The sequence below is a fragment of the Rhynchophorus ferrugineus genome, unplaced genomic scaffold, assembly GCF_030347505.1.
Source record: "Rhynchophorus ferrugineus isolate W39M unplaced genomic scaffold, kcgeb_rfMv2 rfM2, whole genome shotgun sequence".
In the NCBI taxonomy this organism is placed as follows: domain Eukaryota; kingdom Metazoa; phylum Arthropoda; class Insecta; order Coleoptera; family Curculionidae; genus Rhynchophorus; species Rhynchophorus ferrugineus.
This window is the reverse complement of record NW_027472581.1, coordinates 77,399,143-77,422,882: the sequence shown is the minus strand read 5'-3', so window position 1 is coordinate 77,422,882 and position 23,740 is coordinate 77,399,143. Positions and strand designations below refer to the sequence as shown.

The window sequence follows — 23,740 nt, the reverse complement described above, 5'->3', positions numbered from 1 at the left end:
CAGGGTGGAAATAAAACTATTGTAATGTTCTAAGCTTTTTTTATTATATATTTATATTTAAAATTAATGATTTGATATATAGTTATAAATATCATCGCCGTAAATGATTCCAACTGGAGACTCTATTTTACCAGATCCTTCTCCTGAAAGAAAATAATGTAAAATTATTAAATAAATAAATATTATTGTTATTACCAGTAGTTTTTGTTACTAAAGCAAATGGATCATTTTCAATTATACGAAATGCCCTGCCAATAATCGAATTATCATCCAGCTTTGGTAAAATACGGGAAGTACATCGAGAAATCGCATCATTCGATTGTAACGATCCTGCTAAAATCTTGTTCCGAATGGTCGAGATTGTTACAGCTCCAACAAGATTTCTGCGAAACAATAAAATTTTAAATAGATTTTAATTTACATTTTTCCAATAAGCAGCACATACCCATTGGCAGATACAACAATAGCTTCATTCCGTTGTTCTTTCTGTAATAAGCTCATAACTTTTTCCAGTGAATCGTCGTTATCCACGAGAACAGGTGGTCTGTATTTTAGATTTGATACTTTTTGGTCCCACCACCTATATGAGAGTATGTTAAAACTGATATATAAAATGTGTTTATGTGTTAAATTACCAAACATTGTTTTTATTTTCACATGGCTGATATCCTTTAGCTTCCATCCACCGATCTGATACAAATTTAGTCATGTAATTGCGAATACTGTCCGGTAGGAGAACAACACAGTTTTGTCCTTTTTTTAGTTCTTTCGCTGCCTTTAACGCTGCTGCAACGCCAGCTCCACTGCTCATACCTTCAAGAGCATTATATTTTAATATCCATTCTACACCACCCATAATTAATCTAGTCACCAACTAAGAGTCCCTCCTCTTTCATCAATCTTTTTGCCATCGGTAATGCGTCCAAGTCTGTTGTTTTTATCCAATAATCACAGACACTTTGATCAAGGGTAGGTGGTACTATTTCATATCCAATTCCTATAAAATCAAACATTATGGGGACATTTTAACGAGTTATTTATGTTTTAAGGTATACCTTCAACTTCAAAGAACGTAACGTCGGTTTTGTTTAATGATGGTGGATAAGCATATCGGGACCCAACAGGATCAAAGCCCACGATTTTTGTATGGGGTGAAACTTCTCGAAATTTTCTGCCAATACCAGTGACAGTGCCTCCGGTACCACCACCAAAAACCTTAAAATTTTATAAAACCTTACAACAGTTATAACAGCATTAATGGATTAGTAAGATGAGATGAGAGTATGATCATAAAATGGATTTATAGGATAAGAAAATAGAATATGTAGGTGCTACGTTATATTCCATAATCTTAAATTAGCTTCGAGTACTAATTAAATATTCTATATGTATCTACTCCTAATTGTTCTTAAAAATCTTTAAAGATGTTAAGCTTATAAATGTCTTTGTTCTACTTACAATCATGTCCACTTTGTTTTCCAGTTGGTCCAATATTTCATTTGCTGTAGTATCGTAATGGGTTAGAGGATTGCCAGGATGACCAAACTAGAATAAAAAATAAGCAAGATTTACACAGAGTTACGTGAAACTCTCGGTAGTTTTCAAAAGTTTCAAAATATTACATAAACAAATTAATCAGTACGGTTAAATGAATAGCTTTTATTAGTTCAAAACCAAAAATTATTTATTAAAAGTGTTAGTAATGCGTAAATCAAAAGACTTAAACATTAAGTACATTGGGGTTGGGCAGTATTTGAATTACTTGTAATTAAAATCAGTAATTAACATATATATACATGTGAGCATCCACCCTGTATCAGAACAAATAGCGATAACAACAATCTGAACTGGTCTTTGCAAATAGTATGACAATCCCCAGGAGACAAAAGGTTTTTACAGAATTTTGGAATTACCAACACTAAAAGAGAAAACACATGAGTCCTACCCTCAATCAAGGACTCAAGGATGGAGCTCGACCTATAAAAAACCGACACAGATACTCGACGATCTTCTTTTTCCAATTTTCCTCCAGTAGCTGTAGTTGTCAACTGTAAATCATTAATCGCTCGAATAAATCATAACTCCTATATTTTCATATACACATTATTATATATTTAGTATTATAGTTTTCTAAATACATATGAACATAAATACATTTAGAGAAAATAACTTTCGATAGGTTTCGTAAACAAAATAGCGACAGCTAAATATACCAATCTGGCGACAAAATAGAGGAATTTTGTAGGAAATTAACTTGAATGAACATAAACAATTGTTTATTCACTCAATCTCCTCGTTCATTTACGAGGAGATTAAAAGGATCGAATGTTGTCGTAGCTCGAACCTGATATCGATAACACTCTCATAGAGTATAGTACACTCTTAACTAGTTAAAATGTTAACGGCATCTCAATGTCATGAGAATTTTACATTTGACCACGTGTCCATCTAAGGGAGAAAGTCACATATAGGTCCAGAAATATTAACTAGTCGGGAGACAGAAAAGGGTAATAGATCCAACCTTCTAGACCATCAGATCCAGGGTAAGACACTTTCTCAGTTATAGTTAGTTGTACCCTAGTTACAAAATGTGTCGATTGCCAGAAGCCATAATTTTTGGTTCTTGTAAACTGGGGCAGTGATCAGCTTCCTAAATGATAATAGCAAAAAGCTTATCATCCTTGAATGCTATCCAAATATAAAAATATAAAGTGAACTATATCCAAAGATTGTTTTGTTATATATGATAGTAAATTTAAAAGTCTAGTGTTCATGAGAGGAAATTATTATTTTACTGTTTAATATGCTGGCTGGATGAAATCTATTCTATTTGCATATATATCATTCTATTTATTGGTTTGTGCTTCTAAAGAAATTAATATTATTGTCATCGTGTAGAATTACCTATTGTTACATTATTGAAATTAGGACCGTGTTAAGTAGCATATTCTCAATTGCTATCCAAATATAAAAAATGTGGTCATATAATATAACACAAATTTTTGTTGAAAGATTGTTTTCTGTAACATTTTCATGCCCCAACAATAGGATGTTTGTTTGAAAGTACATTTAAAATCTAATGTTTCTGAAAGGAAATTCTTTTATACTGTTTAATAGGCTGACTGGATGAAATCTTTTCTATAATCCAACACCTAATTATGTTTTGTAATTTGTGTTTTAAATTTTAAATAATAATAGTTAAAATACTGTATTTTGAATTTTAAACGCACGACTAAAAATTATTTTGTATTTCGTATTTTAAATACATAGGAGATGGTATTTTGTAATGTGAATTTTAATTAAACTAAAGCACGTATTTTGCCCAGCTCTACAATACATAAACTGCAAGCCTACCAAATTGAGATCTAGAAAGCTTGGCGAGAGTGTTTTTGTTTTATGTCGATTAATGACTTTATTTGGCAAACTGAAGAATTGAATCAATGCTGTTTTACCTGATCCAATATGAATGAATCCGGAATTTCTTTATGGAGACGGTAAGCTGTACCGAACAGCCCATCGGGTGCTTCCAAACCAGCTGTTACTGGACATCGAACCACTTTGGCACCAAGAGACACGATAACGGCTTCTTTTTCGTCCGATATTTTTTCTGACATCACTATTATACACTTGTAGCCTGAAGTAAAGGAAGTAAGAACGGTGTTTAAAGATGTACAGGAATAATAATTCTAAGAAAATATATTGACTGACTTATTTCAAAATTTCCAAATTATTAATACGCATTGGTGATATTGGTTAGTAAAAGTGTTGTGGTATTCTTTATTGCTTACCTTTCAACGCGCACACTAACGCTACGGCAATACCCGTATTACCAGAAGAATATTCTATAATGGTCATTCCCGGTTTTATTAAACCCTGTCTCTCAATGTCCTCAAATATTCTCTTGACCATCCTGTCTTTAACCGAACCTCCAGGATTCAAAAACTCGCATTTGGCATCTAAAACGCAGAACAACATTATGAAAGTTTCATGGAATTTGAATAAATACTTTTTATATCATAATGGGGTTAAAATTTGATATACAAATGTCTTTATAACTTAGTTTTGAAATCAGACTAATATAGATATGTATCATCTAGAAAAACTTTCTTTTACTAGAGTTACTAGGCCTATAGATTAGTTTTAAAGGTTTTTTTATATTTAAATTTATTGTGAAAAATCGTTAGAATGTATTTTATTCAAAGTATTGTCCATCAATAGCGGCTACTTTTTCCCATCTTTCAGACAATTTACAGATGCTATCTCGAAAGAACGAGTCAGTCTTTTGCGGCTATCTACGAATCAACCAATTTTTTAGTACCTTTGAAAGAAGTCAAGCTGCTCAGACAGGTAACGACTGATATGTTGGACCAAGTAGTAATCAGAAGGACCATGTTCTGGATAATACGGCGGGTTGGATAACCCATTCCTATTTTAATGTTTCCAAGTTTCACAGTGCCCATAGTATACCACACTAAGGCGATGTCACCAAATATAGAGCATTAGCTTGGAGCCATGAATATTCGGCTTTGTCCTTGATTTTGATGCATGACCAGATGATTTTCATGATTTATTTCGCTTTGGATTATAGTAGTGGATCCACTTTTCACCACCAGTAACAATACGATGCAAAAATCTTTCAGATTTTTCTGTTGAAGCAGTCTATTGACTTCATTTTATACGGCACAAAATATCCGAGCTTTTGGATTATTCCCATGGTCCTCAGGCGATTGGAACTTGTTTTTGGCGTTACTCCTAATAATTCCGCATGTTATTCTTGCATTTTATACGAATCACCATCGAATAATGCCTTAAAATCCTCGTCTTGTTCAGAACGCTCTTTGTCTTCGATGTCTTTGATTCTTTGTCTTTGATTCGATTGCTCTAAGATTCATACGGCATTCGATGACCTTCAGCCGCCTTTTGTTTATGACGCCATTTTTGTGTGTCTGACTTATAATCACTATTATTTGATTATAATGTATTTTCATTCTCAAGAATGTTGTCTCTCCAGTGTATGTGCAAAAATAAAAAAATCAGACGTCGTATTGTTTTTAAAATGTGGCCAAATTGAGCGATGGCAAAATTACATTGAAGGTAAATGTGATTATACTACATAAAAAGTTTTTGTTACTCTTTAAAAAGTTGTTTGTAAAGTGCCGTCAATTAAATACTTAATTATTTTGAAAGGGTTCATTTACTTGAAACAAATGCATATGGGTTAAGATACTTATAATTTATATTTTCGACATTTTTAATATCCGAGATAACATTTTCATCAAAAATGTTTAAAAATATGTTAATATAAAATAAAATAATACAATTTGTAGACTAACAAGATGAGCATGATTTTATAGACAAGAGATTATCATGCTTGTTTTATTATATTGCTTATAGATCCTTAAGTTATTAGCAATATAATATATTATGTATATTATATATGTCATATATTTTAATTTTTTGTTACTGTTTAAAGTATTCCTTTTTGGTATGTTTTCTCCATTCTGATATATGACATACAATTTAACCGTTTTAATTATCCGTTCCACACTTTTCACAATAACATTGTAAAAATAATTATAACTTGCCTCAATACATTTTTTGTGTTGAAGAACTAAGTAAAATATTGACAGACACAGACTTTCATCTGTGCTGCTCTGTTTTCAGTATGAGGGAACAAAGCGATAGAAACTTTAACACATCCTGTTTAAATTGATAGCACTAAAGAAATATGAACAAGGGAAAAAGCACTATAGACAATTTTGATTATATTTGCCAGGAGATATGTTATGTTTTCAGTTAGTTTCCAGCCTTTTTATATTCACATTGAATTATTTATGTATATATATATATATATATATATATATATTTTAGTTTTTATAGAATATAGAATTCTATTTTAATAAATTGTTTTGGAAAATTACATTTGACCAACAACCAATGAAATGTTTTCCTAATAAAATATTTTCTTTACAGGTCCCTGTAATGGTAATTTAAACTAACCAATAAAATCCAGCGAAATGACGTTCTCAGCGCCTTCCTGCTGAGACAACGCAAAACAATTCTGAAATTAAATTTATTAATTTAACACTCTATATATGGTAGAATAAAATGACATATGTGTCAAATCATAACACTGCATACTTAAAGCCTAGCGACATCATCAATTTGGTTGATGGGCTTTGGCAGCAGATTTCTACGAGTCAATCAACAAAAGTAATGAATGCCGAATATGAAATTTTACGCATTTTATGATTACGGGGTGTATACATTGGAAATCTCAATAATCTCTTTGCCGTTAATCAATATTAGTTATTCTTCTAATGAGCTTTGTGAACCTCTATTAGTCTGTGAACTAATAGATAGATTTGATATTGATCAATAGCTCGGCTTGACAGCTATTGTTGGCAGATTTTTAGTGTGGTAATTTCAGGAGCAGTTGCACAAACCCAATAGTTCCTTCTTCAAATATGCCTCTTGCCACTGTTCTTCCAGGTCATCTTAAAGGTCAATTTAAAAAGTGCCGTCAATATGTAGAAGTTAATATTAGATCAATAAGTACAAAGTAGCTGGTATTTTTACCATGTAAACTTCAACAATAACAAAAGATATTGCTGCACGTGAGATGTAAGCTACATATATTGTACGTGAAAATAATGCCGAACACCACACATATCACACGTCCTATAATTGTTGTTTACTATATTTTTAATTAATATTCATGATACTAATATAATTCAACACACATGGCACATTTTATCATGTATTTTGATCTAAAAGCATATATGGCATGTGAAAAAGGAACTAAAATCATCTGAAAATTTGTGATCGGCTTATTGCAAAAGACGACGATGTTAATTGCACAATTACTTGATTACTTTTTTAAAGAACCTAATGTACAAAATTCTTGAAACCATTGGTGAGATTGAGCTACGGTTATAATAAGAAACATTTCATATTGAAATGTTTTTTATAAAAGCCAATCAAAATTATTTACTTACAAATATTGCATTCCAATCCATAGCTCTTGGGGATATTATTCAGTTTTACCATGGGAGTATTCCCGATCATAGCAAGTACGTCAGGAAATACGCCATTTTTGTATTGCTGCTTCCTGTAAAATAAGAGGCAATTGGTAAAAAATTGATTACTATTATCAGGCGTAATTTTCTTATATATTTTACTATATATTTTATTTATTCACATGGATATTTACGACATATTTATACTGACTCATAGTAAATGTTTTTATAGACTGTTTTTAAAACAAGATTTAATTAATCATATAGTTTAACGGTAGGACATAGTGTTAGTAAATAGCTTATTATTAACCGACTTCGAAAAGAAGGAGGTACTATGTTCGGTTGTATATTTTTCTTAATGTGTGTTCGCTGATTTCTCGGTCATTTATGGACCGATTTTCAAAATTCTTTTTTTATTCGAAAGAGTGGACTCCCGAAGTGGTCCCATTGGTGCCAAGTGAGTATCTGATGGGGTGAAGGGGCGAAAATCGAGTGAAAACCTCAAATTTCGAAGGCACGTACAATGTTTTCATATATTTTTCATCTAGAATAATCAAATATTTGGGTATAATGTTACCGCTGAACTGATGTGACGAATAATCGGATGTAGTTCAATGTAAAAGCCCTCCAGTTTGCTTTTTAAGCACTATCCATGTTATCCAGGGCCTGAAATACTCCTTATTTTCAATCATTGTTTCTTTATTTCTATTTTTCTTCATACCTGCTGTACTTTTACTTGGGCTATCCATTGTAATACTTAATAAAATAACTGCATAATTTATTGAGTAAATATCTAACACTAGAAAGAGAAAAATAAAATATTTTTACCAAAAAAATTGAACCGACTTCAAAAAATATATAAGGAACTCACTAAAAACTGAAAGATAATTAAGTTTAGATTTTTAACTAAAAAAAACGTTTTAAAATAAAATATGTACATAATAATCGTTGTAATAACTAAATAAAAATAGTACACGTATTTTATATTCTACTATATACACACAATTTAGCTTAAGACCTACCTAAACCTATTTATCAATTTACAATATTATTTTATCTACTACGAACTGATCAGTTTGAAGTCGGTGCCAAGTCTAAAAAATACAAAAATAATAAGATAATATTGTGACATATATACAAAATTAAATTACGAACAAAAGAAATCTAATTTGTTGCTAAACGGGAAAAGGTAAATATTTTTAAATTAATTAATTTAATAATCCTTGTAATAATACTGTCTTTAATCTTGCTATTTACACTGATAATGCACCTTCCGTGTTTACGTAATATACAGCATGTACTTGATTGAAGCAAAGTTCATACGTATCGTGTTTACCAAATGAGGAATTACTGACAAGTATATTGTTATCTTATATAAAATTAGAGTTAAGTGCTATGCGATTACTTTTGATATATATCAAGTGGAATAAATACGCCAAAAATAACGGGAATCAAATCACATGATCTTGTTCAGTTTGTTTATAAATATTTTTATCTAAACCATTGCAAAACTTTTTAAATATCTGTTTTGCGTATATAATAGACGCGATCTGAATTTATATATAAGGTTGGTAAGAAAGTAATTTCGGTGTTTTATAATTATTTAAAGTCTCCTATATGTAGTAGTAGGTACTTATACTATGAAACGGTATTATAGGGCGTTGAAAAGGTAATAGTGCATAGAACATGCTAGTTGTAAAGATTTAAATCACGGTGTATAAAAGCCAACGAAACCAAATGCAGTCATATAAATTTTACGCTCCGTAGAAGAACCTGTCCACTAGTCTATATCAATAATTGTCAACTCCCACAAGCAGAGGATGCTAAATATCTTGGTATGCATCTAGATCCACCCCTAACCTGGAGGAAGTATATACTCGCCAAACGGAAACAACTTGGAATTTATCATTATATAACAAGATATGATTGTATAAATCTATACTCAAGCCTATTTGGTCATATGGAATCCAACTATGGGGAAGCGCTAGCAAGTCTTACATATCCATCATACGATGGTTTCAAAATAAAGTGTTGCGTGCCATTGTCGATGCTCTGTACTATGTTTCAAATGAAGTGATACAACGCGATATTCCAGAACCAATAACTAGTGTAATTCGACGCGTTTGTGTGAAGTACTTCGAAATAGTGTCAATGCATCCCAATGTACTCACTAATCAGCTAAATATGCGAAGTGACAGTGAAGTGCGTAGACTAAAACGTTTAACAGCATCAAATCTGATTATTGGACATATATGGAGTTTAGAATAAGACTGATTAATTAAAATAGTATTTTGAACAGGAGATCACTTAATGAAGTGATTTTCTACATGCCATGTATATATAATATAAACATAATAAATACTGATTGCCCTCTGGGCAGATTGTAGAACTACTAAGAGCAATAAAAAATGTTATAAAGATGCTGTCGCTCTTTTATTTAGTCAAAAATTGAGGTTTGAAAACGGTATGGTGATACATGTTTAAGTGAACATCACTGTTAGAATTTGAGAGTGATAATATACCTCCCATTCTACAAATAAGGGAAAATGTAATTCCATCATTAATAGACAAATAGACAGACTGGAAGGGTTTCGGGATGGATGTGGAAGAAACTGCTATCCTACATGTTTCTCTGAAAACAATTGGATACGGAAGCAGAATTATTTTTGTCAATTTACAAAAAGTAGCTTAGAATACAGTACCAAAATTAAAACATCAGGGATAAGCTACACAAGAGACATTAAAGAGTTCGTGGCAACAAAATGTAAAGCAAGAGATAAAAGCATCACATGGAGTACCGGTTAATAAAATTGTACTAAATTTGATGGAACAAGATCCGGAAGGCCCTAACAGACGATTCTTTATGTAATTCAAATAGAAATTGAGATAAACCCAATAATTCGCAACAACGCTCCAGTATATTAACAGGTCAATTGAAAAGTCTCCGGCCTGACACATAAATGACGCTACTAGAATTAAATCCATGTGTTTTTTAGTTAGCCCTAACCCTCAAAAGGTGCGTGTATAAATTTGACAGCTGTCGGATCATTAGTTTGTGAATTATAGCATTTTAAGTGATGCAACTTTTATTATTGTGAAATAAATGGATAAAAACGAATTTCCCATGTTGATAAAATATTGCTTTTTAAAGGGAAAATATACGGTTGAAGCAAAAACTTCGCTTGATGCCGAGTTTCCGGACATTGTCTCAGGAAAATTAACCATCAAGGATTGGTATTTTTAAGTTTAGACGTGGTGAAATGAGCACCGAAAACGGTGAACGTAGTGGACGCACAAAAGGGGTTGTTACCGACAAAAACATAAAAAAATTCACAAAATGATTTTGAATGACCTTAATTGAAATTGAATGAAATAGCAAATACTCTAAAGATATCAACTGAACGTGTACATTATACCATTCACGAATATTTGGGAAAGCTCTGTGCAAAGTGGGTGCCGCGCGAGCTCACTTTTGACCAAAAACAACGACGAGTTGATGATTCGGAGCACTGTTTGAAGATGATCAAGCATAATAAACCCGAGTTTTTGGTTCATCAAACATAGCTCCATCATTTCACTTCGAAGTCCAATCGACAGTCATTCGAGTGGACCGCATACGATGAACCCGCTCCAAAGCGTGGCAAACTGCAACAATCGGCTGGCAAGGTTATGGCGTCTGTATTTTGGGATGCACATGAAATAATGTTCACTGACTACCTTGAAAAGGGAATGACCATCAACAGCGTCTATTACATAGCGTTATTGGACCGTTTCAAGGACGAAATCGCCGAAAAACGGCCGCATTTGAAGAAAAAGAAAGTGCTGCTTGATCAAGACAATGCACCGTGTCACAAGTCAGTGAAAACGATGGATAAAATCCATGAATTGGGCTTCGAATTGCTTCCTCATCCACCGTATTCTCCAGATACAGACATTTTCAAATTTACGAATCGTACTAAAAAATGGTATCGAAAAGTTGTAGGGTCGCTATAACCAATGTATCACCCTTGAATGGAATTATGTTGAATAAAAAAAATAATTTTGCCAAAAAAAAAAAATGTGTTTTACTATGGCATTATGACTTTTCAATTGACCTGTTATTTAATAAGTGGCCAACTACTTCTAATGAGTTTACTAAAATGGGAGCTAAACCACAACAATAAAATATTTATTATAAAGTATATTAACAATCTGAAAGTTGCAATTGAAACTCCATATAAAGAACCTCTAAAGTTAGACTTGCGCAAAATATAAATGAGTAAAATATAAAATATAATGAGGCTCAAGAGATGCGACATCCCCGTTCTCTGTAACAGATTCGTACAATAGCAGTCTAGTATAGGTGGTTAACATAATAGCTTATTGTTTTGATTGCCATGGTGCAGAAAGAAACTACTTCCAACAACTGTTAAGAAAGGGCGTAATAAAACCTTCACAATTTATTCAACGCTACACTGTAATTGTGAAAGCGAAAGATTAATTACTAAATTATTTCAGAAGTTATTCTTCAAACCCCATAAACTAGTTATTGAAGAAACTAGTTATCAACACATTCTGATTCACAAATTTGGATTTAGAAATAAACACTCTACAATTGATCAGATACATCATATAAAGGGATAAATTGAGAAAAATTTTGAAAAATAACAAGCTATTTAAGCTTTATTAAGCTATATTTCTAGACGTAATCCAAATGTTTGATGAGCCAGATTCCTTCTGATTATAGACCTATCAGCCCACTAAGTTCAATTTCCAAGCTTGCTGAAAGAGCAGTTCTTTATGCTCTTAATGATTTTACGAAGACAAACAATATCATTCCAGATGAGAATTTCGCGTTCCGCGCCTCAGAACAGTCAGCAGTTCATCAGGCCCATCGGCTGGCCGCTAAAATCAACTGTGCTTTTAACCGACGTGAAAGACTTGGGGCGGTCTTCTTGCACGTAACCAAAGCCTTTAACAAGGTTTGCCACGAAGACTTAATGACTAAATGCATCCGATTAGGTCTACCCGGTGACCTAACAGCTCTTATCAAATCATTTCTGTCAAGATTATCGTCGCAGGTGAAGATTAAAGATATTCTCTCTAGCCGGAAAACCATCGACGCAGAAGTTCCACAAGGCCCCCCCTGGCACCCGCTTTATTTAATATTTTTCTTTCAGATATTCCTAGGAGACCACAAGTTGAGGCAGCTTTTTACGTAGACGACACTGATTACTTTGCTTTTTCAAGAGTAGCACCGCACATCCCAAGTAGACTCCAACAAGAAGGATGAGACGGTCCAGTGGTTATATTTCTGGAGGTTGCAGGACAATCCACAGAAAACCCAGGCCATCTTCCACAAGAAGCTTTTTGTACCGAGCATTTCGCGTCTTAAAATCGAGAACGCCGAAATCCCATGGTCAGAAAAAGCCACTTATCTCGGTCTTGTCTTTGATCGCAAGTTTAGGTGGAACTCCCAGATTCAAAGGTCCCTCCAGAAATGTAAAGGTATTGTTAATTTGCCAGGCTTCCTCTGCCAATAAAATCTCTCTTGTACAAGATGCTGGTTCGATCAGTCGTTCTCTACGGCTCCAGTGTCTATCTAAAATACGCCTCGCCTAGCCACGTGGAACGTCTTCAAGTCTTTCAAAACAAAATTCTTCCTGATTCGTCAGGAATAATCAAATTCCAGAATAGAGAAACAGACGTCCCTCAAGTTCACGATTTTATATCTGAGCTCTACTCGAGATATTTTTCCACTCTTCGTCTCTCGGACAATAGACGTATTACCGAGCTAACGGATATTTTAAGCCAATAATTCGGCTCTTCGTGGCCTTATTCTATCACAGCCGACACTACCCCGTCGTGCTCTAACTCCAAATTGTCTCGACCTTCTCCTCATGTACCGCAAACCGCGTGGTGTGATAACGACGCCATGTTCCTGCCTGCCCCTTGTGTCTCTTAACGATGTAAGAAGTATCAGTTAAGGTCATTGGACCAGCTGATAGGGTGGGCTTTAGTGGGTAGCCCAGAGGCAGTCTCCACATAACCAGTCCAAGTCGCTTATTCTTGCGGGTCTTCCCGGCCAGGTAACCGTAACAGGATACCCCATCCCGGTTTCAGGCCAAAAAAGAAATGAGTCAGATTCTCAAATCCTATATTTTTATCATTATTTCGGAATAAGATACAGTGTCGAATATTCGAATTTGAAACATATCCATCTTGTGGTACCTCCCACAAGGTAGTGTCCTTGGATCTTTTCGGTACTAGTGATATAGAAATAGAATATATGTAGAATATAACTATATAGAAATGTGAATCACTCTACTCCAAGACAGATGAACTGATGAAATGTGAAAATATGTATTGTTCATGAGGTTCCCCTCAAATAAAATAATTTTTGAAAAAAGCATATAAGTAAAATATTACATACCAGTCATGACGACAATGGGGAGACGGCATAGGCTTCGTTAGAGACTCCCTCCATTTACATTTTATCGGAGCACCAGGTGCTTCAAACGTTTCATTTAGCTTAGCGACGTAGATCAATTCATTTTCTGGAACATGCGTCGCCATTTCAATCTAGGAATATAAAGTGGAAATATTAGCTTAGGTACCAAATATTAAACCAAGTTAATAGTATATAACACATATGCTGAAAAGTCCCGGGCGTAACACAGAGATGGCTCTAGTTTTATTGCATTCACCGCTTTTTCAGTTAATACCAATCTTCGAAAGCAAGCTGTTAAAGTGTAATGATATTTTACTCATAGGTTGTGAGTTACTGTGCTAAGAATGACACTACTTTTGTTATTTTCAAAACAATACATCAAAAACAATTTCGTGTTTTAATTTTAAACTGCTTCGTCAGGGGAGAAATACCGTTCAAGCGAAGCAATATCTTGAAAAGCGTTACAAGGAATCCATCAGAAACAACAATAAAATGTTGGTTTGCTGACTTCAAACGCAGTGGACGTCCAAATAAGGTGGTAACACCAGAAAACATTTTAAACAATCCACAAAATCATTTTAATTGATGGTAAAGTGAAGTTACGTGAGTTAGCTAACATCGTGCAGATATCAAAAGGACGTGTTGGTTTTATATTGTATGAGCATTTGACTATGAGAAAGCTGTGAAGCTGTCAATACTGAATATTATATAGCGTTATTGGACCGTTTGAAGGCCAACATTGTAAAAACATGTATCATGAAAACAACGCAGCGGTTCACAACTCAATCAAAACAATCGCAAAACTATATGCATTGAACTTCGAATTGCTCCCAAATGCACCATATTCGCCACATTTGGCTCGCACTGACTACTGGCTGTTTTTTGAAATTTTGAACGAATGAAGAGGTTATCATTGAAACTGAGGCCTATTTTGAGACAAAAGATAAATCTTTCTACCACTTTCGTAGAATGTATTGAAATGTTAGAGCGGCGCTGGAATGATTGTGTGGCTCTTGACGGAGATTACGTTGATGAATAAAGCCAATTTTAAACAAAAAAAAAACGTTTTCTTTCTTACGCTCGGAACTTTTCAGCTTAGTGTCTTACATTCTGTCTCTAACCTTCTTTAATCCTAGAATTTTAAATCCAAAAATTTATTTTTATTAAGAATTATAATGAAAAAAGTTTGTCACGGAGTGATTTTATGCACAAGTTTCGATAATTTAACTTTTGTGGTTTGTTTTTTTAAAATATCGATATTTTGATACATCTATATATCGAAAAAAATAAAAATATTAATATATCCCTCAAAAAAATTAAGCTAAACCTTTTAAATTAAGTACCATTTTAAAACTAAAGTCACACATATTAATTTCATTATAATACAATATAGAAAACGTCAATTACATTTTTACAACCCTAATAAATTATCCTCTATATCTCCTGAATGTATTCATTTAAACTACATTTCAAGAGTATTAAACAATTTATTAAATCTTGCTTCTAATCCAATTGTGATCTTTTGAATTGTGCATTGAGCCTAACGTATGTATAATGGCAACGCATGTAAATGGTATAATATATATATAGTCTCGATATAAATAATATGCTATTAACTAATTTAACATCACTACAATCAGATATCGAAAGTTTTATGTTAGGATACTTAATGATAATCTACAATGTCGACAGTTGAATTTTATGTATTGATAGCACCCAATAGAAATGACCTTAAAATAACATTTCCAACTCTCATCTTCATCATTTTATATAATTTATAAATTTCACACGAACTGAACGAAAATGCTTTGGACTAAAAATACACCATAAAATTATCTCCATAAAAATTAATTTCAATAAAATGCATATATAAAATGTGAATTAGATTTTTACAATTCTAATAAATTATCCTCTGTATCTGCTGATTGTATTAATTTATTAATCATATATAGTTTACTTCAAATTGTTTAAAAATGTGGAGACTTTTTTTACTTGAACGAATCTAAATTAAGAATTCTTTAAACAAAACATACATATTATTAGAAATATATGATTAAAGTACTCCAAAAAGAATGCTGATTTTTTGGTATGAACAGTTTCAAAATACAATGTACAGCTAATAAATATCATTAACGTTCATCTTACCATTTACAAAGGTAACAAAAAAAAACCAAAAATAAGTTCAAAAAAACAAATTCAAATTTTCAACTCATATTCAGCATTTTATAGCTTTATGCACACGCTTTTATTTTTTTATCATATCTAGTTTGCTTTGAACTGTTTAATAATGTGGATTTTTCACCGATTACGAAAAAAGAGGAGGTTCGCTGTATATATTTTTTAATGTATGTTCATGGATTTCTCTATCAATTGTTGACCGATTTTCAAAATTCTTTCTTTATTCGAAATAGTGTACTTCCGAGTTGGTCCCATTGGAATCAAATCAGGATCTGTTGGGGGGAAGGATCGAGAGAAACGTTCAAATTTTAAAGGCACATACAAAGTTTTTACATGTTTTGTATCTAATATAATCAAATGTGTATGTCATCGTCGTCCGAAATTGTTTAGTGTAAAGGCTGTCAAGTTTGCTTTTTAATCACTAACTATAGCATATAAGACCTCGTAAAAATGTTGTAGACAAGTGCTTTTATGGTGTAATGGACAAGCGTTTAGTCTCCTAAACGGAGGTTGTGGGTTTGATTCCCGGCGTGGACAATGACATTTTGTTGTTGTTTAGTTAAAACATTTGTCAAATCACCTAGGTTAGGTAGCGAACCCCGGGGCCTGAAGTACTCCTTATTTTCAATCATTGTTTCTTTATTCCTATTTTTCCTTATACGCGTTGCACCTTTATTCCCTACCCATTGTAATGTTAAATAAAGTAACAGCGCAATTTATTGAATAAATATCTAATACTAAAAAGAAGAAAAAAAATTTAACAAAAAAATTAAACCGGCTTCAAAAAATCAAAAGAAAAATGAAAAAATAAATCGAACTTCGATTTTTAACACAAACAAACATGTTGCAATAAAATACGTACATTATAATCGTTGTAATAACTAAATAAAAATAAACAAAAACTGTATTTAACCTATCTACTACACGTATTTTATATTCCACTATATACACACAATTTAGCTTAATAATCTAAATCTATCTATTTACAATATTATTTTAACTACTATGAACTGATAACTTTGAAGTCGGTGCCGAGCTCCAACAATACAAACATAATAATATAATTTTGTGACATAAACAAAAAATTAAATTACCAACAAAACAAATTTAAATTAATATTACTGTTTGGATTTGGATTTAGCTTTAGGTTGTTATTAAGCTAGTAGAGAGGTTTTTGTTTATTTTTATATGGTTATTGTAACGATTATTATGTACCTATTTCATATTAAAATGTTTTCTTTGTATGTTAAAAATCTAAGTTTGATTATTTTTTAATTTTAGGTGAGCTCCTTATTAATTTTTTGAAATCGGTTCAATTTTTTTCTTAAAAATATCTTTGATAATTTTCAAACGAATTGGCCCTGAACTAAAAATAAACTATTACAACTCGCCACAAGTCTTGGTATCTTCTGATCATCACCAAAATGCCGAGAAAGTGTGGAAATGGCATTGTTTTAACGATTATGGTGCTATCCGTATATTGCCAGAAAAATAAGAAAATTAGTTTTCTCGATAAATAATAATACATTTCTAGTCTATAAAATAAAATACAAATACCATACCATATAAATAATAAAATAATATTCCGTTTAATGTTTAAATAGCTGCACTTTAACAACCACCAAATAAGACGTTTTATGTTTTTATTTTTGTAATTTAAATAATCTAATGTTTATAAATCTTGAAATAATTAAATGCTATTTAATAGAGAGTAATTAATTCGAGAATATGTGGTAACAGTCAAAGGCAAATACCAGATAATTTCTTAATCGCCGAATGTGAGTGAATAATTTTAAATTTAGTAGTTATAATAATAGAAAGAAGTTACACAATAGTAAAATAAAAAGTCAAAGATAATTATCGTTCATTACTAATCATAATTGACCTTAATGGACATGTTTATCCGAACTAAGAATTTATATTAACAATTTGGCAGGTGAACATTCATTCAATATCACAGATAATTAAGCAAACAAGTTTTAAAAAAACATTATATTGAGGAGATTTATATTGCTGGGAGTTCTGGAAACACGTGACATTTTTCAAAGACAAACAATAATTCTTTAAAAATTATTTCACGAATACAAACCTTCTGATCTGATCTCAAACAAATCCTGAAATAAATTTCGTCAATTACACTAAACTGGAGTACAAGTTATATTTTTAGAATATCCTAATATTAGAGTTTATTTCAGGCTAATACAGATATTAGTTGTGAACCTCCGAATGCGAGTGAATAATCTTAAATTTACTGATTAAAATAATAAAAAGAAGTTATACAATAGTCAAATAAAAAATTTAATATAATTATCGTTCATTACTAATCATAATTGACCTTAATGGACATGTTTGTCCTAACTAAGAAATTATACTAACAATCCTGCAGGTGAACATTCATTCAATATCACAGATAATTAAGCAAACAGGTTTTAAAACAACATTATATTGGGGAGATTTATATTGCTGGAAACACGTGACATTTTTCATTGAATTTAGGATCAAGACAAACAATAATTCTTTAAAAATTATTTCACGAATACAAACCTTCTGATCTGATCTCAAACAAATCCTGAAATAAATTTCGTCAATTACACTAAACTGGAGTACAAGTTATATTTTTAGAATATCCTAATATTAGAGTTTATTTCAGGCTAATACAGATATTAGTTGTGAACCTCCGAATGCGAGTGAATAATCTTAAATTTACTGATTAAAATAATAAAAAGAAGTTATACAATAGTCAAATAAAAAATTTAATATAATTATCGTTCATTACTAATCATAATTGACCTTAATGGACATGTTTATCCGAACTAAGAATTTATATTAACAATTTGGCAGGTGAATATTCATTCAATATCACAGATAATTAAGCAAACAAGTTTTAAAAAAACATTATATTGGGGAGATTTATATTGCTGGAAACACGTGACATTTTTCAAAGACAAACAATAATTCTTTAAAAATTATTTCACGAATACAAACCTTCTGATCTCAAACACATCCTGAAATAAATTTCGTCAATTACACTAAACTTGAGTACAAATTATATTTTTAGAATATCCTAATATTAGAGTTTATTTCAGGCAAATTCCAGATATTAGTTGTGAACTTCCGAATGCGAGTGAATAATCTTAAATTTACTGATTAAAATAATAAAAAGAAGTCATACACTAGTAAAATAAAAAATTCAAGATAATTGTCGTTCGTTACTAATCATAATTGACCTTAATGGGCATGTTTGTCCTAACTAAGAAATTATATTAACAATCCTGCAGGTGAATATTCATTCAATATCACAGATAATTAAGCAGACAAGTTTTAAAAAAACATTATATTGAGGAGATTTATATTGCTGGGAGTTCTGGAAACACGTGACATTTTTCAAAGACAAACAATAATTCTTTAAAAATTATTTCACGAATACAAACCTTCTGATCTCAAACACATCCTGAAATAAATTTCGTCAATTACACTAAACTTGAGTACAAATTATATTTTTAGAATATCCTAATATTAGAGTTTATTTCAGGCAAATTCCAGATATTAGTTGTGAACCTCCGAATGCGAGTGAATAATCTTAAATTTACTGATTAAAATAATAAAAAGAAGTTATACAATAGTCAAATAAAAAATTTAATATAATTATCGTTCGTTACTAATCATAATTGACCTTAATGGGCATGTTTGTCCTAACTAAGAAATTATATTAACAATCCTGCAGGTGAACTTTCATTCAATATCACAGATAATTAAGCAAATAGGTTTTCAAACAACATTATATTGAGGAGATTTATATTGCTGGGAGTTCTGGAAACACGTGACATTTTTCAAAGACAAACAATAATTCTTTAAAAATTATTTCACGAATACAAACCTTCTGATCTCAAACGAATCCTGAAATAAATTTCGTCTGTTACACTAAACTTGTATACAAGCTATATTTTTAGAATGTCCTAATATTAGATTTTATTCCACTTTTCCTAATCAATTCCAGGTATAAAAATAATATCAATGTATCAGATCATTGAACTCATTTTAAAAATTTTCGAAATTTTTTTGTGTGGATAAAAAACTCATGGGAATATTAAATAATAACGAAAAGAAAATTTTAATTTTAGAGACCATTCAACTATGCATAACATTAAATCGTATATAAAATAATAGAGATAATGTGAGAGTCAAAGCAAATCTTACCTTTTGCTCTTTTAACAACCGATGCACTTGAAAAATCGAATAAAACTGACTGGTGGCTATCCCTGCACGATTCTTTAAGAAGACACCGAAACAGCACAGTCTAAAGGTCACGTTAAGGTTTTATTTGAGAGATACTTAACTTAGAATAACAATTAAATTTAATTTTATTTTAGGCGTCAACATATTACACCATATTTCAACTTATAATATATTTATTTATACTTAATTGTGATTACATTCTAATCATTTTTAACCGGTCGCTAGTAAACTGCTTAAAAATACGTTTTTTGTTTACATATCAAATCCTATCAATATTATTTTGTTTGGTTATCTATATATATTTATATGATGTTCCTAAATAATTGTCAAACATTTTTTATATCCACTTATTTTCTGTTCATTCTATGCTAATCGATATGACGATATTTCTTATCAAAACAAAATTAATTTATCCCTGCTAGTTTGAACCATATTATATGTAATATTGTTAAAATTATTTTCACATCTATTATTATATTCATAACACGCAGTTATATAACATGTTCAGTATGAATTATATTTCCACTCTTTTTTAACTGATATAAAATAAATTAAAACAGTAAAAAATTATTATATTTATTAAGTTGTTCAGTACATACCGAATTACATCCCATATATTCAGGAGTTCCGCAAGGTAGAGTATTGGGTCCAGTACTGTATCTTCTGTATACGGCCGATCTGCCCACCACAAATATAACTACTGTGGCAACATGCGCACACCACACAGCAATCTTAGCATCCCATGAAGATCCAGTCACAGCATCAATAAACCTACAAACCCACCCGGAGTAAATACAATTATGGTTGAAGACATGGCGCATTAAAGCCAATGAAATACAATCCACCCATGTAACGTTTACCCTGCGTAGAAGAACATGTCCACCAGTGAATATCAATCATTGTCAACTCTCCTAAGCAGAGCATGTTAAATATCTTAGTATACACTTAGATCTACGCCTAACCTGGAAGAAGCACATACCCTCTAAACGAAAACAACTTGGACTTCATCGCTCATCGGGCGCAAATCCATGTTATCATTGACAAGGTATTGCTGTATGAGTCTATACTCAGCTCTATTGGGTCATATGCAGTCCAACTATGGGATACCTCTAGCAAATCTAATATATCCATGGTTCAACGGTTCCAAAATAAAGTGTTGCGTAGCCATTGTTGACTCCGTACTATACCTCAAATAAAGTGATATGAACAAGTACATACTTAATATTTCATAACATACTTATTATTTCATAAAAATTCAGTGGTAATATTAGGACATCAATATACAGTTAGTAAACAGTGCAGATGGACGCGAAATCATTAAAATAATTTAATTTGCATATTAATTATACAATGCAGTGCAGATTGCATAGAAAAAGTGCCCAAGTTTGTAAAGAACAAAATTACGTTTTTATTTTAGGCTTGTTTTCGATATGTCTATAAACTCGACAAAAAATGTATTTAATTTTTTCTCAAATGTAGAAAAGCTTTAAAAAACCATATATTTTCCAGATCAAAAACCTTTTTTTAGCTGTTAGGTAGAACATTTGTAATATATTAAGGAAAAATAATGATAAAGCATTTTTTAAACAAATCCAACACAATATTTTTGTGATTGTTGATTACAGCATAATGAAAAATAAGGTCATTATAAATTCATTTTTCAATGTTTGCGACTTAGTACATGCCACATTAGGGATGCTGAAAAGAATATCGATATTTTTTACCAATATATCGATTTATTGTTATTTTTCGATACTTTTCAAAAATCTATCGATAATTGTTAAGGAAATTATCGAATTTTTACTTACATTATTAAAAACTTAGGGTTTTGGAAAGAGAGTATCGAACTGTTGTTTTGGGCCTTCTCGGTAAAGTAGGACTAGATACGAAAACCTAGGGTATTTTGGCGGACTACATCCCTATGTAACATTAATTTCATTTAAAAAGTTCATTTTTAGTCAGAAATCATTTCTAATATTCTATTGAGCTTCTAATACTGTTTATGTTTACCCTAAATTTACTTCAGATAATTTATTCTTCAAAAGACTTGACGTTTGGATCAGCTAAAATTTAAATATATCCCAGTTATCGATTTATCGATTATTGTACACCATCACAATAGCTGGCACCGACATCTAGCAAATAATTGTAAACATTCTATAGTTTGATAGGGACAACTGTAAATCTCAACAAATCAATATGACCAAGAGATGGCTCTGTAGTTGCTGTTTATGCGTTTTTTCATATAATAATTTATTTTGTTCTGGCCTAAAAACGGTACGATACATGACGCATACCCGGTTATAGAAGAGTGATAGGGTTATGTGGGACTGTCTCTGGGCTTACCAATACACTAAATTCACTAAATTTGGGGAAATGGCACCTACCAATCAAGCACCCGTTATTGGGATCTAATGTGAAGAATAGTTAGTGAGTTAACTGTAGGTTAGCGAGTTGAGTTAACACATGACCGAGTACTGTGGTGTGGGGGTAAAATTAAAACTGCAGCGACAGATTAGGCCATTGCAGCTTGGAAAAGGGGGAGATGACGCGGTGCTAAACTCATAGGATGTGCGAATAAGTGCATTTTTAGATGCACTTGAGCTGAGTTGTGTTTATGGAAAGCTTCTGGCATAAAATGTTTTAGTATTGGAGTGTCAGTTTTCTATGTGAATTTGATTATTTGTTATATATTATTTATTATAGGGCGTTAGTAATTCTCCTAATAAACTTATATTGGAGAACTTGAAATAGACATTAGATCATAGGAGAGCACGGATCGAATTAACATCTTGTAAGATAGGTTTTTGATGGGGATGAGGAGTCTGTGAGAAACGCAGAGCAGAGGAGATAGTAGGTTTGCTATTCTGAACCTTTCTGGATATCTGGAGTGCTAACCAAACTATCGGTCGAAGAGAAGACCTAGATACGTGATTTCATCCAGCCATGCGATCGTTGCATTGTCGGTTTCACATTGCGAAACGAGCAGTGCGAAACGTTTCTAATGGAAAATAATGGACTGGATTTTCTGAGGGTTGATTTGCAACATCCAAAATTTAAACCACGGGACCACGTGATTGAGCTGTTTTTGAAGTCTTCATTGAATAGTGTCTTCGGGCATGGAGGCTGTGAAGAAATTCGTGTTCTATTCTCGGTAGATCTGAAATAAAAATGTTAAATAATGTGGGAGCCAAGGGGGAGGCTTGGGTAACGCCAGCGTTTTTCTTTAAGAAAATGAGTATTGTTTAGTGTATTTGGTCTTGAGACGATTGTTCAAGGATTGTGTTACTATATTTGTGTTGATTCCGTCGTTTTCAGGAAGCAGCGAGTCCATATTTTCATTCTGTACTCATCTTGTTAGTAACACGTTCAAAAATAATATAACCATAAAATAATTATTACTACAATACAGTTGTTATACTATAATTGCTACCTTGTTGCTTACTTATGTTTTGTTCATTCGATTCAGATCAACCCTTATTAGTAAATTTAATCTTTTCAAAGTATCGTCCTCAACTATTATTGCATCCTGCAAAATACTATATCATTTTTTCTATTATTCTTATATAGATTTCCTCGGCTTTCCTCAACAAATTCTAGCAATACTTCACCTATAAAAAAATTAAATTGTTGTTAAAATATATCATGATTAAATTAAGTGTCTAATTTTTATCATTTACTGCAATTTCTGCTGCTATCTACTATCAGAGACCAAGTATTGTTCATTCAAGCCGCCTGATGGCGCGAAAAGCATGTTTATTTATTATACCTGGAAATTAAAAAATAGGAATAAACGTATTGTTTACTTTATTGGTGGAAATATTTATAAGATATTTTAGAATTAAAATATTTGTACTTACTTCTAATTCTTTTTGAG

The 23,740-nt window shown here is 31.8% G+C and overlaps 1 protein-coding gene across 2 annotated transcripts; it reads right to left on the bottom strand.

Annotated features, from left to right (window-relative positions):
• Window positions 1–25: 25 nt before the first annotated feature.
• LOC143191346 (cystathionine beta-synthase) lies at window positions 26–20,699 on the bottom strand. Of its 2 annotated transcripts, none has more exons than XM_076396294.1 (12): window positions 20,463–20,699; window positions 13,432–13,580; window positions 6,999–7,111; window positions 3,789–3,956; window positions 3,453–3,634; window positions 1,459–1,545; window positions 1,056–1,215; window positions 872–997; window positions 636–813; window positions 446–580; window positions 196–383; window positions 26–143 (listed from the first exon to the last, which is right to left on the bottom strand). In XM_076396294.1, exons 1-12 carry the CDS (start codon window positions 20,682–20,684, stop codon window positions 64–66), a joined length of 1,788 nt encoding a protein of 595 aa, XP_076252409.1. In that variant the 5' UTR covers window positions 20,685–20,699; the 3' UTR covers window positions 26–63. The 2 variants fall into 2 exon arrangements, with proteins under 2 accessions (XP_076252409.1, XP_076252410.1); XM_076396295.1 differs by lacking the exon at window positions 20,463–20,699 and adding an exon at window positions 19,825–20,036.
• Between the last annotated feature and the right edge of the window lie 3,041 nt (window positions 20,700–23,740).

Bases quoted from the DNA above. Each gene is read 5' to 3' on its own strand.
- LOC143191346 (XM_076396294.1), bottom strand. From the start codon at position 20,684: ATGCGCCATGTCTTCAACCATAATTGTATTTACTCCGGGTGGGTTTGT. The intron at 998-1,055 runs GTATACCTTAAA...TTGATTTTATAG, and splicing joins TACGTTCTTTGAAGTTGAAG to GAATTGGATATGAAATAGTA. The intron at 581-635 runs GTAATTTAACAC...ACTCTCATATAG, and splicing joins GAAAATAAAAACAATGTTTG to GTGGTGGGACCAAAAAGTAT.